This window comes from Zalophus californianus, chromosome 9 (assembly GCF_009762305.2).
Source record: "Zalophus californianus isolate mZalCal1 chromosome 9, mZalCal1.pri.v2, whole genome shotgun sequence".
In the NCBI taxonomy this organism is placed as follows: domain Eukaryota; kingdom Metazoa; phylum Chordata; class Mammalia; order Carnivora; family Otariidae; genus Zalophus; species Zalophus californianus.
Genome location: NC_045603.1, coordinates 3,608,391 through 3,626,501, shown reverse-complemented (window position 1 = coordinate 3,626,501; position 18,111 = coordinate 3,608,391). Strand labels below are relative to the sequence as shown.

General features: G+C 57.0%; 1 protein-coding gene across 3 annotated transcripts in view; it reads right to left on the bottom strand.

The window, feature by feature from the left end:
• Window positions 1-18,111, bottom strand: part of CELSR1 (cadherin EGF LAG seven-pass G-type receptor 1) — a 140,081-nt gene that overhangs the window by 31,377 nt on the left and 90,593 nt on the right. For all 3 annotated transcript variants that reach the window (XM_035729133.1, XM_035729134.1, XM_035729132.1), the window contains exons 6-13: window positions 13,256-13,413; window positions 12,085-12,248; window positions 11,529-11,654; window positions 10,225-10,391; window positions 4,269-4,454; window positions 3,131-3,244; window positions 2,148-2,322; window positions 1,362-1,503 (exon numbers count right to left, since the gene is read on the bottom strand). In XM_035729133.1, the coding sequence (XP_035585026.1) occupies window positions 1,362-1,503; window positions 2,148-2,322; window positions 3,131-3,244; window positions 4,269-4,454; window positions 10,225-10,391; window positions 11,529-11,654; window positions 12,085-12,248; window positions 13,256-13,413 (1,232 nt within the window). The remainder of the gene's footprint in view (window positions 1-1,361; window positions 1,504-2,147; window positions 2,323-3,130; window positions 3,245-4,268; window positions 4,455-10,224; window positions 10,392-11,528; window positions 11,655-12,084; window positions 12,249-13,255; window positions 13,414-18,111) is intronic.

Here is an 18,111-nt window from a genome sequence, read left to right as displayed (position 1 = left end):
ACAAAACTTATTTCTAAAATGATTTGTTTGCTCATGTTTTCCTTCTACCTGGAAGACACAGGTGAGTACCCCAACCTGGGCTTCCTAGTAGCGTGACCTCGCCACGCGCCCTGCAGTGGGGATGGCACTGATCTGTGCCCACTCTGTCCGCGCGCCCACATGACAGCGCCTGGCTCGTGGGGGAGCTCAGAGACAGGTGAGCCCACTGCCGGGCCAGCCGCAGCCGCTGCCCCGGCGGAGCCCCCGGAACCCGGCTGCCCTGGGCCACCTTCCTACAGGACCCGGGGGGTCTGTCAACACAAGGTCCCCGGCGGGCGGTTCCTGAACACAGGGTTCTGCGGCATCCATGCTTTCCCGGGTGCCCTGAGGCAAACACTGTCCACGCCCCCCCAGACGCCCAGAGCTGCCTTTCCGCAGACGGGACAGGCGCCATGATCATCTCCGTGCAGCCAGGGGCTGGGCCCGGTGGGCTCAGGATCGGGACAGGGGCCCAGTCCTGCTCTCGAGAGCTCAGCAGGTCCCGAGGTCAGGCTCGCCCCTCCCAGGCTCTGGCCACTGCCTGTCGCTGTCACCCCTCACCCACTCTCAACCTGATCACTCACCTGAGTGTCACCTGCAGACCACCGACCTGTGGGACGCACGCCCCCAACCAAATCCTTCAGGCACCTCAAAACGAAGTGCCATCCTAGGCTTACTGTCTCGGCTAATGGCATTCCATCCATCCACACGCCCGCCCGGCAGTCAACCACTCGTACTCACTCGCTCACCAGGCAAGCAATTATTATGTACTGACGGTGTACGCAGCACGGGCATAAAAGTAACCACAGCAGACCGGCTGAGCCGGGGGCTCCAGTCGGACGTTCACGGATCTGCGTTTACAGTGGGGGGGACCCCAGAGCTCTGGTGCACCCCTTCTCCCTACGGCCTCCTCAGCCCTCTGTGCCTGCAGTGCCAGCCGCTGAGGACACGCCCGCCTCCAGCTTCCGCCTGTTCCTCCCGCGCTCCACGCGGCAGCCGGGGCCCCCCGAGACCCGGCCTCCAGCTGCCGTGTTTCTGCGGGGCTGCCGCGGCCTCCACAAGCCACGCTCTGTTCCCGGCGTGCAGGGCAGGTCCCCGCACCTCAACGCCCGCCTGCTCCGTGCAGATGCAGACGCTATGTCGCATGTTTCTGGAGGGGAAACATGCTCAAACTGGGTTAGTCTGAGATGCTCGGTGAGATTCTTATTCATTTCATGACAAATTTGAAAAAAAAAACTACGCCCACGTTAGCCACAATTCTCTGTCTTTGCGTGAAATGACCAAGAGGGGAAGAGACGTGAGGGGAGACGTGGCGGCCGAACCCCACAAGGGGGCGCTCTTACTTGTTCTCGCAGTACTGGCCATAGTGGCTGGACCCGCACTCACACGCGTAGCCCCGCGGGGAGCCAGGCTTGTGCACACACGCCGAGACGTGCTCGCAGGGGTTCAGATGGCACACGTCCACACACTGCCTTCCAAAGTACCCTGTGGGGACAGGCCAGCGTTACTGCCACCCCAGAACCTGCCTGCGACACTCCATGTCCCCCCCTCTAGAGGCAGAGCCAGAGCCTCCAGGTTAAGACGTCTCGGGCCATCTGTGTCTTCCCCAGACTCCACTTCCCGTGCTCCGCCACCATGGAGGGACGTGGTAGAGACGCTCGGGGTCGCAGGACACACCAGCATTTGGTGGGTCGGACCTGGACACGCAGAGATGAGGGCCTCCCGGGTCCCCCGCAGGAGGTGCGGGGGAGGGAGTCCTGGCCACCCCAGGTCACACGGTGGACAGGTACCAGCCATGCAGGATAGTAGCACCTCAAAATCCAGGGGCGACTACTGAAAGTATAATCTTTGAAAGCGTGGATTTTTCACGAATTCTCTCCCTCACCTCATCATGCGCCCTGACGATAAAGCCTAAAGTGTCCCCGTGTCCCAAGTGAGGGCCAGACGTGGGAACGAACTTTGAGAAGAGGGGCCCCTCCCCTTGGTCACAAAACAAGGCTCAGGCCTCCGCAGACCCACAGCACTGACGGGGTGCTCCAGCTCCACCTTCCCGATGTATTCGCAACACCAAAGCACCGCCCTCTTTGGACGGGCCTCAGGACAAGGGGGTGCGGGCACGGGGCTCCCACCTTTGTCACAGATGCAGGAGTGGCTGTCCCAGGCGTCGTGGCAGCGGCTGTGCTGAGGGCAGGGGCTGGAGGCGCATGGGTCCTGCACGTCACAGCCGTCCTTCACCCTGACCTTGAGGGCGTCATTCATGTTCAGCGTGGCGATGTTGGTGGAGGTCTCCCCCATTCTCACTCCCTGAGTCAAAAAGGGGGCAGTCGGATTCAGTCCAGCGTCTTGGAGTTGGAGGAACACCAAAAGGTAACCAGGGGTTAAGCGAGCCCCAGATTCTCTCTGGTCCCCCAAAAGCAACGTCTCATCTATGTGCAGAGCTGGGACTGGCGTGGGGAAGGGCAGGGTCACTTCTGCTGCCTTCGGGCACGTGCTCCAGGCACGCAGACCGGCTGCCCGGAACCAAAGACCACGTGAGTCCACGATCCCGTAAGTCCATGCTTGGTGTCATGAAGAAACAGTAAATGAGGGTGGCGGGAGGGCGTGGTACTGATGGAGGGAGGCGAGGCGCCTCGTGGGAGGAGGGGGCACCCTGGCAGAGGATGGGGACCACGTGGGGCCGCCCACGGCAAGTTCCACATTGGAGGATGGCGGACAGGTGGAAGGCGGTCACTGGGGAGGTGGGGGCGGTGAAGGGGAAGGCACGTAGGGAGTTTATTTCTCTGCCCGGGAGGCCAGGGGGACACGAGCGGAGCTACTTGATAAACAGCTCACTCCGGCTGCCGCTGGAACACCTGCTCCAGGGGACAACGGTGGCACTCGTTCAGGCGAGCGTGGGGGGAGGGGCCACATGCCAGACAGGACATGAAGGCAGAGCTGCAGCTGACGGACCGTGGCGCGGTGATGGGGATGCAGGGGGACTGTGGGGAACATGGGTCTAAGTCGGAAGCAGGATCTGCTAAGGCGGGGTTGGCTGCGAGACAAATTATTCATTTACTGAAGACCAGCAGGTTGACCAACGGCACCGCGGGCGGCCCCCACGGCTCGGCCGTACCTGCATGCAGCCCCGGAAACCGCGGCGCACCGTGACCTTATCTTCTGACATGCCGCCCACAACGATGCTTCTCATCTTCAACCCCGGGAGCTCGTTCCCGATCTGCACCGTGTCCTATGCAAAGAGAGGGGGGCTACATCCACCACGCTGAAAATATCTTCTGGGAAGAACATGCTCAAAGGCTAAAACATGGTCACTTTGGCAAACTCCCCACAGCCCGAGGGCATTGGGCCTCCAAACAGGGGGGTGAGCCAGGGTGTCTGTGTGTGACGGGCAGGAGTGAGAACCAGGTCGCAGGACACATGTCCACATCCCAGCACAGCCAAGATGGCAAACTGGGGGGACATGGGCAATGCTACCACCTCCGTAACGGGCGCCACTAATGAGTCACTCCAAGACAACCCTGGTGAACTAGGGAGATGGCAGCAAATCTAAAATACATCCACCATGGCAGGAATCTAAGGAAGTCCCTGATGGACCCTCAGGCCCTGGAAGGCTGAACGCTGAACACGACAGCTATTTATTCTCAGAACCAAGTGGGAGATGAGCCTAGACTCCAGGGGCACAAAAATCACGAGGAGCCCCTGAAGTATCCCAGAAAAAAAGGCCTCTTGTTAGTGTGTGCAAACCGTGGAAATCCAGTGTGGCTCACCAAGCATGCTCTCAGTGAGCCCTGCCTGGAATGCCACTTGCCCATCCAGGTGCCCCCGCACCTGTCTGGTATCCCTCGGCCCCCTCTGCTACGCAGGGCTCATCTCTCACCCACCTTCACGCACCGCCCATATGAGGGAAAGGACCTGTGCATTATTTTTCTTTGTACCCCAGAGGCATGGCACCGAGCACACAGTCATTACTCAGGACAGCTTTGCTAAAAGAAACCACTGCGGAAGGCGCTAACAGCACCATGATGGGACACACAGATAGAGCCCAGTTCCTGAGTCCAGGAGCTGACCATCGGGAAAGGGGCTGAGGTACAGATACTGGTGACCATAGCATAAGGCAGAATTGAGACCCCAACTCAGAGGGGCCCAGAATGTGTGGCCCCCAAATCTTATCCTGGCACATGGAGGGGTCACTCTGTTCTCCCATGGGCCCAGTGAAGGTGTCTGTTTCAAAGAGGGTACAGGTGCCAACTCACCTGGTCCAACCCATAGTCCAAAGTCATGACCGCCAGGTACTTGATGTCTTTGCCCTCCTTGGCGCTCTTCAGTTCTATCAACAGGTGGTGCCACTCCCCGTCAGTCACACGTGACCTGGACAACCTCATGGATGCCACGTCTGAGGGACCATGGGACACCTCAAACTGGACATAGCTGTTTAGGATCTGGAGGACAGGGAGAGCCAGACCTATCAGTTGATGTGATGACAACAGAACAGAAAATGCTTTGCAGTCACTGAAATAACAAAGCCATGCAAACAGACCTACTATAGGGCATTGGGCCAAAGACAGACTTAAAAATGAGGCCAAGTTTAATTTCTTATTGTTGCCTGTATTACTCTTTGCACTTACATGCCTTTTTCTGTGGCAAGAAGTGTCAAATGTGGACAGAGGGCGTGTAAGATAAAGCCCACTGGACTTAATAACTGGGAACAACCACAGATTCAGGTGAGTACTGAGCTCTTATTTTTGGAGACATATGTTTCACTTTATGACACAGGATTCAGGCCACCACGTTTATATATCTCTATTAAAAAAAAAAAAAAAAAACAGCCGCTGGCAAAGTAACTCGCCCAAGACGTTCATGTTTTAAGAAAACATAGCCAGGAGTAATGCCAAGATCTTATTTCCCCTAATGAAGGAACTGGGTAGTTTGGACCAACCCTCCTCCTGAGAACACCTGGAAACACAAGATAAACACTAATGCACAGCTGTCTGAAGGCATCAGAATGACTCAAGGCAGAGTTACAGAGCCACAACCAGGTAGAAAATGGAAATCTGCAGAAGTGAGCTTGGTGTTCGCTCCCACTGACGGTTGACAGCTGGTTCTGGAAGACACGGCTGAGCCTGGACGTTGAGCAACGCTTTCCAGGCTCCTGGGGCTGGGATGACGAAAACTGGAATTCAGAGCCCAGCCAGGGTGTGTGGGGGTGCTGGCTGCAAGCAAACATGAGGGACAGGGACATCACCATTCTAGTTTCTTTTCTTTTCTTTTTTTTTTTTTTAAAGATTTTTTATTTATTTATTTGACAGAGAGAGAGAGATAGCCAGAGCAGGAACACAAGCAGGGGCAGTGGGAGAGGGAGAAGCAGGCTCCCGGCCGAGCAGGGAGCCCGATGCAGGACTCGATCCCAGGACCCTGGGGTCATGACCTGAGCCGAAGGCAGACACTGAACGACTGAGCCACCCAGGCGCCCCAACACCATTCTAGTTTCAAATTCTCACTGCATTTTCAATATGATGTTCAGCAATCAAAAATAACCAAGTACCGGAGGAGATAAGACAGTGAGCATGAAAACCAAGAGAAGCAAGAAAGAGTGGATGGAAACAGACCATCCCCCGCCCCACCACCCAGGGAATCCATAAAATAGAATCATCAGACACAGACTTGATAACAATAATGGGAACCACAGAACTTCCAAGGAAACAGATTCAGGTGACCATTAGACTCTGATTTTTATGGATAAATAAATGTTCCATTTCGGGAGATAAGATTCAAGCTACCCAGTGCAAAGACACGTAAGAAGGTGGGGAAATAGCACTGCAACTCACCTAAGATACTTGTGTTGAAAGATTGTTTCAAGCAAAAGAATAGCTTAGAAAAACAATAACAACAACAACTATTAATGCACTGTTTAAAAGAGACACACCTAAAATACAAGGATTCAGAAGTGTTGAAAGTAAAAGACTAGAAAAAAAATATATCATCTAAACACCAACCAAAAGCAATCTGGTGTGGCTCTATTAATGAGACAAAGTAGACTTGAAGGCAAACAAAGAAATTCTAGAAATAAAAGTGATTTTCATAATGATGTCTGAGTTGCTTGTCCAGGAAGATAAAACAATTCTAAACTTGTATGCACCTAATAACACAGCCTCAAAATGTACAAAGCAAAACTTGACAGAACTAAAAGCGTAAAGAGATAAATCCACAATGAGGGCTGCAAACTTTTTAAACTCATCTCTCTCAATAACTGAGCAGAGAGACAAAAAAAAAATCAGTAATGACATTGAAGGTCTGAACAGCCCAGTTAGCAAACTTCACTCACTTGATGTATATAGAACACAACTGCTGAACACACATTCTTTCAAAGTACAGGCGGGACATTCGCAAAAAAGACGAAATGCTGGGCTGTGAAGCAAGTCTAATGCATTTCAAAGGTCTGAAATCCCACAGAACGCCTCTCTGACCTGCAACTATGCTAGAATCAACAACAAAATGATTTACTAGAAAATGCCACCTGTTTGCCGATTCAGAAACATACTCTGAAGGGTGCCTTGGTGGCTCAGTCAGTTAAGTGTCTGATTCTGGATTTGGGCTCAGGTCTTGATCTCAGGGTCATGGGATCGTGCCCCACTTCGGGCTCCATGTCCAGCGCACGGTTGCCTCGAGATTGTCTCCTTCTCCCTTTCCCTCTACCCCTCACCCCTTGTTTGTGTGCGTGCGTACTCTCAAATAAATAAATAAAATCTTTTAAAAAAAAATCTTTTTTTCAAGGCGCCTGGGCGGCTCAGTCGGTTAAGCGGCTGCCTTTGGCTCGGGTCATGATCCCAGGGTCCTGGGAATCAAGCCCTGCATCGGGCTCCCTGCTCAGCAGAGAGCCTGCTTCTCCCTCTCCCTCTGCCTGCTTCTCTGCCTACTTGTGCTCTCTCTCTATCTCTCTGCCAAATACATAAATAAAATCTTTAAAAAAATGTTTTTTTTTCGTTTTGGAAGAGAGTGTGCACAAGCCCGGGTGGGGGGAGGGGCAAAGGGAGAGAGAGGATCCCAAGCAGGTTCCACACCCAGTGCAGAGCCCAATGCGGGCTCGATCTTGAGACCCCAAGATCATGCCCTCAGCTGAAATCAAGAGTGGGACGCTCAACCGATGGAGCCACCCAGGCGCCCCAAAACATACTTCTAAACACTCCAGGGATCAAAAAAGAAATAATGATGAAAAATAGAAGATATTTTTAACTGATTATAAAGATAACACAACTAATGACGTGTTTTGGTTTTTAGTCTTAACCGAGAGTGAAATCAAGAAGGTGACTTCACCATTTTATGCTGTGTCTCCTTTTGTCCACGGAAGTTTCAGTCAACCTGCTTCATTTCCCTGGCTATGCTTTTTCACCGTCCTTGCCAACAAAAGCCCGAGGCCAGTGGATCAACAACAAAAATGACATCTGTCTACAGACAAAGGCGATAGAATGAATCCCAGGCCCACGCGCAGTGACTGCTTGCCCCCTCCAGTCTGTTGTCGGATTTAAGAGGGGTATTTAACAACAGCCAGGTGATCCCCCTTGACAATGCAGGCGGAGTGAGGGCGCCTGAGAGCAATTACCCAAATTGTGTGGGCTATAGGATGACTACGAAGCTGGTTTGGCCTGCCACGGACACCAGGAACACCTATGCTGCTGCTTCACAGAGCTCACAAGCCTGCAGGAGGCCTGCCTTCAGACACACCACCTAGAGATAACCCAGACAGACCATCCCTGTAGCGCCCAGCTGACCACCCTTCAGGCCCTGGAGTGGCCTTTGGGGTGGCCACCGGGGTCTGGAGGATCCTCCCCCCCTCAAGGCCACTAGTCTTGCCACCCAGCCTTCAATGGGGAGGAGCCACCCATAGTCCCTGGCAAAAAAAAAAAAAAAAAAAAAAAAACCCTAAATTTTTGGATTAGCTACCCATAACATAATTACTCAAACGATACGGGTGTTTGTGGCTTTCACTGTTGCTCCTCCTGAAAGCGTACTTTTTTCCTACAGAGACCCCCACTGCCAAATGACAACCTGCAAGTTCCAATCCATCACCTGAGTCGAAAACAGCCAATTTAATTTGTTCCAACACTGAAACAACCACAGAGAAAAAATACCATCCCGAGGCAGACCTGTGCTTGCCAAGTGTTGGCCCAGAGCTAGCCTCTGGGACTGCTGGTAAACCTCCGAAAGCGCAAGATAATAAGGGAAACACAATGATGCTGTAATTACGGGGTACACAGACTGCACCTTCGGTCCGACCTGAATGGGCCGGTGCTGGGGCCGCTGCTGAGCGGTGAGGCAGGGCAGCAGGGCAGGTGGGGAGGGAGAGGCTTCCGCCAGGGGCTCCCTGCCGACACAGGGTTAGTCACAGCCCCCTGGGGCCCGGTCCTCACTGGTCTGTGGGCAAGTCCGGGGCCTGTCCGTCCACTGGGAGCCCCCGGGGTCCAGCCCCTGCTGACCTCCGACACGGAGCTCACATGGGGCGCTGGGCAGTGCCTCTGTCCCCGCCCGCTGTCCCTGCCACTCACAAGTGTTTCCAGGAGGACAGCCCACAGGGGCAATGGAAGGGGGCCCTGTGGACACCACAGAGCCCAGGTGACAAGGGAACGGGGCTTCCCCTGAGCAAAAAGAGATTGAGGTGGATGCTCCATGGGGTCCGTCTCACGTCTGACCTCCTCTGACCCCAGCACAGCCCGCTCTGCCTGGGAACTAAGTCCACTCCACACCGGGCAGAGCAGTCCCCGGGCCCAGGGCAGTGGAGAGGACCAACACACAGCTCCGTGAGGAACCCCCCGCCACCAGGAGAGCCGTCACAGCTGGGCAGGTCGTCCTGGGAGCCAGTGGGGTCCTCAGGGGCGGCTCAGCCCCGAGGCGGAAGATGAGGCTGGTCTAGACGGACACTCAGTGTGGCTGAAGACTGTGAATGACCCGTGCGAAGGGGGTCACATGCACCCAGGTCCTGCATCACACTCACACGCGCAGACATGTGCCGACACGCACATGCACACAGACACGTATGCACACACACGTACACACGTATACATACTTAAAGGAAACTCCCGAAAAAAGGCAGGAGAAAACAACCTGGCTATGGAATTCCTTCTAATCCTGGGTCCCACAGGCCGCTGCTGTGTCGGGCGGCAGATCAGGTCTGAAAAGGGTCACGAGGTGGACTTTCTAGGGGGGAGAACCCCTAAGTGTGGCCCCCCGGTCAAGGGGACTCCGAGGTGGAGGGTTTGGACAAGAACCTCCTATCGCCGCCATCACTGCAGACAGAAAGCCCCTGGAGACGGGAGACGATGGCAGGCCTGCCCCCTGAGCCCCCCGGGGGCAGAGTCTCCTGAACCCTCCCATACACCAGTACCCCAGGCTGGCAGCGAGGGTGAGAGTTGCTTGCACTTGGCCAGCCCGCTGGGGTCGCTGGGTGACTTTCACAACCTGCAGGAACGCCCCCTGTTTCCCCAAATGAAATCTCTACAGAGCTGGGAAGACGCAAGGAGGAGCTATTTGTGGAGCAAAAACTAGGGAATACAGCATGTTAAAATCACGCTTTCAAGGTTTTTAGGAACTGCTTATCCAACGTTTTCAATCAACAAAACGGTAAACTCCAAAAAGATTAAGAGAGCACACGCACAAGGAGATCCCAAGTTCAGGAGGACCCTTAGGAACCTCCCGGCAGAGCGTAAACTCGGGGCGCCAGCCCGTGCGCGTGGCCCCCTCGAGCACGCGGCCACAGTCTGCCTCCAGCCTCGGGGACCCCCTGTCCCCACCCGCAGGTGCTCGCCGCCCCCTGCAGTTCCGAAATGCCCGGGGGCCACAGCCGCGGTCTAAAACACACCTTGGCTGAGTTTTGCCGCTGAGGAGCTGGGCCACTGGGTCCAGCCAGCCCTGCATGTAGTCCATGTCGGTGATAAAGGAAGGAACAAAGCGCCGGAATCGACCGCCCCCGGGGGAATCGCAGCTGCAACTGGATTGCCCGCGCGCTCCCCAGGTATGAATGGCGAGATTGTGCGGCCGGCTGGGAAAGCAGGCTCATGTTCCCTTTCTTCCTCACACTGGGGACCCTGCAGGGCCGGTGCGGGCAGAGGTGGGGGTGGCGAGAGGCGAGGTTCCCGCCCTCTCCATGCAGCTCTGGCTGCACCCCTGGGGTGCACACCGGCCCTGCCACTGCCCCGGGGGGACGTGGTTCTCGCTCACCTGGAGATGGAGCCTGGAGGACGCGCCTGCCGTGGCCTCCATCAGCACGCTGTCCTCCTTCCTGGTCCGGAACATGAGCCCCAGGTACCAGGGCACAGAGATGGTGATGTCCAGGTCGCTCCAGGACACGAGGCTCTCCCCGCTGAAGCGCTGGGGATGAGGCATGACTGCAGACACAGAAATGCAGAGCCCCAGACATCAGACATGCCTCGGAGAACCTTTTTCAGTTGCAGGGAGGGCAGGACGGGCTCCCGGGGAGAGGGGGGGATTTTTCATTTCAATTCAAAAGCCGGTCTCAGACTGCCATGTGTCCAGCACCTAATCCTGAGTCCAGGAGCCACAGGCTTACAAAAGCCCACTCCCTGGGGCACCTGCCACCTTCCTGGGCGGGGGAGGCTGAGACCGGGGGCAGGGTGGGGTTCTCAGTCCTGGCCAGGGCATGACAAGGGGCTCTCAGGCTGGATGGAAGGCAGAGTGCGGTGGCTCAGAATCCTGGGGCTCAGCGGATGGGGTGCTGGGGGGCCCTCTGGGCACAACCCACCTGTCCCACCCCACGCCCGTGGGGCAGTGTGAGCCCGCAGTGAATACCACACACGTGTGCACCCCCACTGCAACCCCGCAGCCTGACCAGCCCTCATCTGTGCCTGGGGTGGGCTCCGACCCCCAGGCACGCAGGCCACTGTCGCTCTATTCCTGGTGATGTGCATGGGAGTGGGGAGGCTGCTGGCCAGCCGAGGGCTCCGAGACACTTTGGGGGGGGGGCCCAGGGAGGTGGCAATGGGTGGATCGAGAGCCTCATGCAGTCTGTTACACTTGGACAAACTGGGTGCCAGACGGGCCTCACCGTCTCCAGACCCCGTGTGTCACAGAGGAGCGGGGCGGGGCGGCCCAGTCCTCATACGAGGCTTTAAAGACGAGCCGCAGTGGCCAACAGCACAGGGCACACCAGCTGGGGGCTGCCTCTGGGGGTGACGACCTCGTGCGCCCTGGGCTGTCTGTTTCCTGCTCTTATGAACCCAACGGTGGCATCTGTTTTCTCTGGGCTCGCGGCCTCCATAACAGGAACTCTGGGCGTGGGCGGGTGTCCATCCGGCTGCTGCCCCAGCTTCCTGCACGTGCCCCCCAGCCTCTCACCCCAGCCGGGTCCTGTGTGTGCTCCTGAGCCCCACCAGGGCCCACGCCTGAGGACACACGCACCACCAGAGGCCGCGGCTCTGGACGTGCAGGCCCGTGTGAGCCCGGACGCCCGGCAGTGAGGTCCCCGAGGCCCCGAGGCCGGATGGGCACCTGGGCCAGCCCCTCACCTTGCTCGCAGTTCTTCCCGCCAAACCGGAGCGGGCACTCACAGAGGTAAGTGTTCCACCTGCTCACACAGGTGCCCCCATTCTGACACCAGGTCCCATCACAGAAGTTCCTCTGAGCAGCACAGCCTGGGAACACAGAGTGGGGAAACACGAGTAGACGGTGCGTCGGTCACGGGGGACCAGTCACTGTTCCCTAACACCGGCCCATGTGGTGGGAAGATAGCCCGGGGGGCAGCGGCCCTGAGGGGAGGCAGGCCAGCCCGGGACCCTCTGGCAGCAGTAAGAGTGTCAGACCTGGAGTGGCACAGGACGCACTACCGGTCCTGCCCGTTGGCCGGGTCCCCTCGTGACAGGCCCGAGTGCCCTGCCCAGCCCAGCCCCGTGGCGTCCCCGCACCCCGCACTGCAGAACACCCAGGCCCCGGGAGCGGCACATCTGTGAGCCAGGGCCCCCCTCCTGGAGGCCCACGGCTAGGCGCACACAGGCTCGGCTCCAGAAGAAGTCACTGCCTGGGCTGTGGAGGTGGCCATCCCCTGCGTGGCCGCCCACGCCGTACCTGCCCTGGTGCCATTGTTGGCAATGAAGCCAGCCATGTCCACGTTCCTCCCGTCCACAGACAGGTTCCGCATGCAGCCCACAAACTGCCGATTGTGCACCGGGAAGGCTTCGGGCAGGTTAGGGACGCCTCCCAGGAGCAGAGGGCCGGTCAGATCCAGGGACCTGGGGATGCAAAGCCAACCCCTCTGGCCTCTGTTCCTGGGTGGCCAGAGGCGGCGCGGGGCTCCTGAGGCTGCCGTCACGGCACGGTGGCATGCGCCACCAGACACACCCATCCTCTTGAAGGTCAGTAACTGAACAGGGAGGCTGCCGGCCAATAGGTCAGAACACAAAGGGCAGGTCCTCCTTCTAGGGCCATCCCCGGCCCCTCGACCCTGCATCAGATCCAGAAAGACGGAGTCCCCACCCACAGCCTGGGCCAGTCCAGCCCACGCAGAGCAAGTAGCCCAGCAGGCCCAAGCCCATGCCAACCAGTGGCACTACCCGCCTCCGACCTCTGATGACCTTGAAGAGCTCACGGCAAACCAGACCCCTGGGTGTGCAGGAGAAGCTGCATGGCCTCGGGCAAGGGGCCTAATCTCTCTGGCGACATCTTTCTTATCAGTAAAATGGGCACAGTCCCAGCCCCACCATAGCTGCTCCAGATGCTCAGCACGGATCAGGTGGTCTAACCGTGGACTTCCAAAGCTTACTGAATACTCCACCAAAACACGGTTAGAAAGGAACGGGAACGTCTGCTTTGGCTCAGGAGACTGGCGTGGCAGCTGTCTGCGTCGTCAGTCTGGTTGGAGTTAGCATGATCTGCAGAAAACCTCCAGGATCTAACGGACGGACGTTTACTGGCCCGCAGGGACCTGGGCCCGAGGGATCGAGGCCAGCCGCCCCACAGTCTCTGGGGCCCGCAAGCCAGCTGTCACAGGTGTGGGTTTGACCTGGCCGTTACTTCGGCAGAAGTGATAAGGGGACTTATTCTAGAAGGTTCTAACATGTCAGGGGGAAGGTGCCCCAAACAATGGGAGGGACTGTGACTCCAGCCTGGATTGGGGCTGCCAGGGTGCTGGGCCCAAGGTGCCCTGCATCGGGGTCCTGCCCTGGACGACCCTGTTGGGGAGTAGTAGTCATGCGGGGGCGGGGGGCTGCCTAGGCCTCGCCCCTCCCGGGATGCTCACTTCTTGGAGCCACTCTGTGTGCCCTGGGCAGCGCAGCTGTAGTTCCCGACGAGGCTGCCAAAGCGCACGGCCACGGCCGTGTCACAGTCGTCCACAGTCACCACGGCCACCTTCTCTCCAGATGGCCCGTGGGGCAGGCCCAGGCGGCCGATGTTGGGCTGTGGGAAGAGAAAGCACAGAAGGCATGAGCATGTGCTCCCACCAGCAGGCACATGCTGCCCGCCCACAGGCTCTGAGGACACAGGAAACCACATGTGGACAGCCTTGTTTTAAATTACTTCCCCAAAACAGCTGTACCGGGTACCCCTAAGCTGTACCGGGTACCCCTAAGATGTATGTCCTTCCCAGAACCTCGAAATGAGCCCTTCCGGGGAAATGAACGGTCTGCAGGTATAATTAGCTGAGACAAGGTCACACTACAGTAGGGTGGACCCTGATCCCATGTGACTGGGGACCTTACAAGGCCCAGACACAGAGCCACAGGAACAGGGCGATGTGGTGATCGATGGAGGCAGACAGAGTGGCGTGCTCCAGGCCAAGGAGCACCAGGGGCTGCCGGCACCACCCTCATCTGGAGAGACAAGGAGGGCCCCTCCCCTGGAGCCCTCGGACGGAGCTCGGCCCTGCTGACACCTTGATCCTGGACTTCCGGCGCCATAACCATGACGGAACAAATTTCTGGTGTCCTAAGCCACCCAGTTTGTGGTATTTTGTTATAGCAGCCAAGACCAAAGTGTTGAGATGCCTCCTTCCGAATATTCTGCCTGGGAGCCCGAGCGTTGACTGGACCCGCGGCTGCACACCTCTTGACCAGGGTCTGGCCCACCCCTCCGCGTTCCTACAGTGTGGACCCCCAGGGGCTTCCAGTCACTCCTGGACCCAGGCCTTTCCTCATCCTGGGATGACCCTCCCATGCCCTTTACTGGCCTGAAGCCAACCACCCTTCCTGCCCCAAGACCAAGCCCCACTTGCCTCGAGCTTCTTCCCCCTGGCCCGTCCGAGGGCCTCACGCACACAGTCTCCCCACCCAGCACCCTGGAATTGGTGGCTTTGGGTAGAGCTGGCTCACTTCTTAAGAAGCACGTTCCCTTCTCAAGGAGGCCTTGGTTAGTGTCCAATGATAGTAACACCAGGCAGCCTGGCCCCTGTCCCTGGGCATCCCCCGTGCCAGTTTCCTGGCCTGCCCCTTAAGGACCCAAACACATGCACCCAGACAGCCCTCAGCCATGCTTCTGGCACGAGCCTGGGAGCCTGCTCATGCCACCACACAATGTGCGTGTGCAGGTCTCAAAGTTCCAGGAGCGGAGCAGGCGGCCAGAGAGCTGGCTCGGGCTGGGCCAGGTAGCTGAACTATCGTCCCCATCAGTCCAACCCGGATGACGACAAGACCTGCCCGCCTGGATTAACCCCAATGTGTGTGTAAACCACCACCGGGCCTCTCAATCAGCTCACGGCACACAGGGCTCCTTCCTCCCCACAGGGGACACGCTCTCCCGGCCCCAGCAGCCCTTCCCCTCACCCCTAAAAACAAGACTCAGTGCCACCACACGAGAGCCCTGGGGTCTGCCTGAGTTTATAAAATGCTGCAATTTTATGCTTCTTTATAATGGTATTGGAAACAGGGAGTGGTAAAAATACAGAGAATTTGATTAAATCAACTCCATGTCTTAATTTTAATAGGGAAATAACAACTTCACAATTCATTTAAAAAGAAATCTTCGGGTTTTCAGAGGAGTAGAGAAGTATCCACTCGATCGAGGACACTGGGCAGGAAGGCAGGACAAGGAGCTGCTGCTGGTAACAGGAGCTCAGCCAGGTGGCCAAACTGCGTGATGCCAGGGGCTACCCCATTCACCCTGGTGGTGTCCCCCTAACCCCAAGTTGTGCAGTGCACAGCCTACACCACTGTACATGGTGACCTCAGCTGAGCCTTCCACTCCCTCTTGGCCAACCATCTGAATGGACAATGCCCATCACCGAACCTCGGTTTCTCTGCCCACAAGAGAAGGATTTCATATTAGAATACCTGTCCTCTCTATATTACAGGGACTTCAAAAGTGACATTAATATAAGGCACATGATTCTCCTGGGAATCCTTCTTTGGTAAATCCAAGGGAGGCTTTTACCACGTGACCCCGTACCCCGGTTCCTGGATCATCTTCTTCATTTTCTTTTATATCAGTTGATGAGATCACAAGATCTGATAAGCTACATCCTCAAAGAGTTCACCTTCCGTTAAGCAACAGTTAGATGAGTATAAAAAAATCATCTGTTTTCTCCCTCTGTTACGGCAGCCTGCTTTGGAAAAACATGTACAAGTGCCTATTATGGGTTTACTTAAGTGCTAGGCGCCATCCTGGGGGAAGAACCGTCCCCCGGCTGTGCAAGCCCCGCGTTATCTTTACGACTTATAATTTGCATTTTTGGGGCTGGGTGGGAGCCTTCTCGGAAGACGTCAACGACGTTTACCCTTGGAAAGCTCTAATGAAGCAGAGCTGCTGTTAGCAAGACTGCAATTGTTATAAACTGCTGCTCGCAATCAACGGGCCAGGGTCCTGGGATCCAAGCACTGTGGCGAGGGAGGGAGGATGGGAGGCAAGAGCCCCCGCGAACACCAGCACTTGCAGTGAGAGCAGCACTTGCTGGCTGGAGGCAGCCCACCGTGAAGACAGACGTCAGAGCCTGCCTGCACGTCATCAAACCAGCCCGTCGGCTTTCAGGAGAACACACAGTGTCTGCTCGACATCGTCCAACACCTGCTTCTCGATTCCTGCCCCTGCACCCACGGGCGGTCAGGTCAGAAGTGATGGCCCTTCTGGCTGTGAGAGCAACATTCTCAGATGAGGAACGAAAAGGACCAGCAGGAAAGACACCGTGAAGTATCTGGGGGGACCCCTGCCCCACAGAGCACCCCACTGTCCCACCCCTTCTCAGGCTGCCCCAGAACACGTAGCACGCGGGACAGCGACTTGCCACGTCCGCCTCACGCGCCGACAGCCGCTGCGTGGTCAGCCGTGGCAGGAGAACACGAGGGACGTGTCGGGAGAGGCATGCACGGGGGCTTGGGGATGCATCGGGGGGGCTCCTCTAAGAGTCACGGCAGGACCTGGCAGCTCCCCTGCTGGGGACAGACCCGAGAAGCTGAAAACAGGGACTCCCGCAAAAACCTGCTCACGGATTTCAGAGCACCACCGTTCTCGATAGCGAAAAGGTGGAAACCACCCAAATGTCCGTGGGCAGAAGGATGGTGAACAAAATGTGGTCTCTCCATTCCACGGAATTACAATCCAGCCTTTAAAAGGGATGGGGCGGCGACAGCTGATACAGTGTGGATGAGCCCCCAGAACGTGACGCTAAGGAAAAGCAGCCGGATACAAAAGGTCCCGTGTTGCACGGATTCAATTTATGTGAAACGTCCAGGACACGCAGATCCATAGACAGAAAGCAGCCTGGTGGTTTTGGGGTGGGGGGTAGATCGGGAGGCAGTGCTAGTGGCTACAGAGTCTCCTCTTAGGGTGCTGGAAAGATCTCTGACCTGGATGGGGGGGAAGGCTGCACCATGTCGTGAATGCGCTAAACGGCAGAGGTGTTCACTTTACAACGGTTCCTTTTCCGTGATGTGAATTGCCATTGTCTGGATGGGCATCCGCCCTCCTCGACCCCCGTGGCCACGGTCCACTGGATAACCGCTGGGAAGCTCCTTCCCATTTTGATCGGAAAGTGGGGATAAAATGCACCGCGAGGCCTTCGTGTTGAGACCATCACCAGCAATAAAACGCAGGAAGAGAGTGAAAGCTCTCCGTCAGGCGGGAGGTGTGCAGGTCGCCGCGCAGACAGCCCGAGTCAGCTCAGAGAAGCGAGATGAACACACGGGCAGGTGCGCTGGATCTGGGCTCAGGTCACGTGTTCTTGCCGAGGGACGACAAAGCGTGTCTTCCCGCGCACGGCCAGCACGTAGAAGGAGCCCCCCGCGGGGCAGAAATCGGAGGACCGTGGCAGCCCCGGGCTTACCTCTGTGTGTCCGCCTCTCGTGTTTGAAGAAGAGAGAGCGGGTTAAGCTGCCCATTCGGAGTGCAGATGCGGGGATTTGGCACAGGCGATGAGAGAGAGCTCGCCGGAGCACCACTGGCACAGGTGCACAGAACAAGAGAAAGAACGAGACAAAACAAACGGTCTCTAATATTCTTAAGAACTGTGAACGTGTGCCATGCATCTGCACACAAGAAAAAGACGCGGGCAGTAAAGAGGTCACGTGGCAACAATTCTCACGTTAGAAGCGGGCTGGACACAGGCAGGGCGAAGGCTGGTGTCCCTGCCTCTCCTTTCCTTGGGCTCGGCTCGCCTGGTCAGGGGGCCAGCCAGGCCCCGGGGGGCCCCGCACTGCAGCAGCCAGGCCTGGACACTCAGGGTCCGAGCAAAGCGGGCAAAACCAGAGGCATGAGCCAGCTGGCAGGGCCTGCAGATGGTGACGCCGGCACCCCTCCTGAGCAGAGCCCGCCACGGGGCAGGTGGGGTTGGGGCCAGCAAGGACAGACCCCACCAGGCTCACCCCTGCCGCCAAGTGAGAAATCCAAGAGGGCTGCCATGTGCTTTGAGGGGGGATCCGAAAGCAAAAAGCTTTGCAACTCTGTGCAGATCCAGGTTCCTGATTCTCCGTAAGTCCCTCAGAGGTCATCACTTAGGGTCTGTCCCTTTCTATTTTCCTTCAATTTATTTTCTTCTCTATGTGCAGACCCTCCCCATGCGCCTCCATTCAGATGCTCTCAAGCAGCTGGTGGAGATTTTCTGTGTGCACAAAAGCATTTGGTCCTTACGAAGTACTCACATTTCTACAGCCTTTTACGCTGCTGCAAACA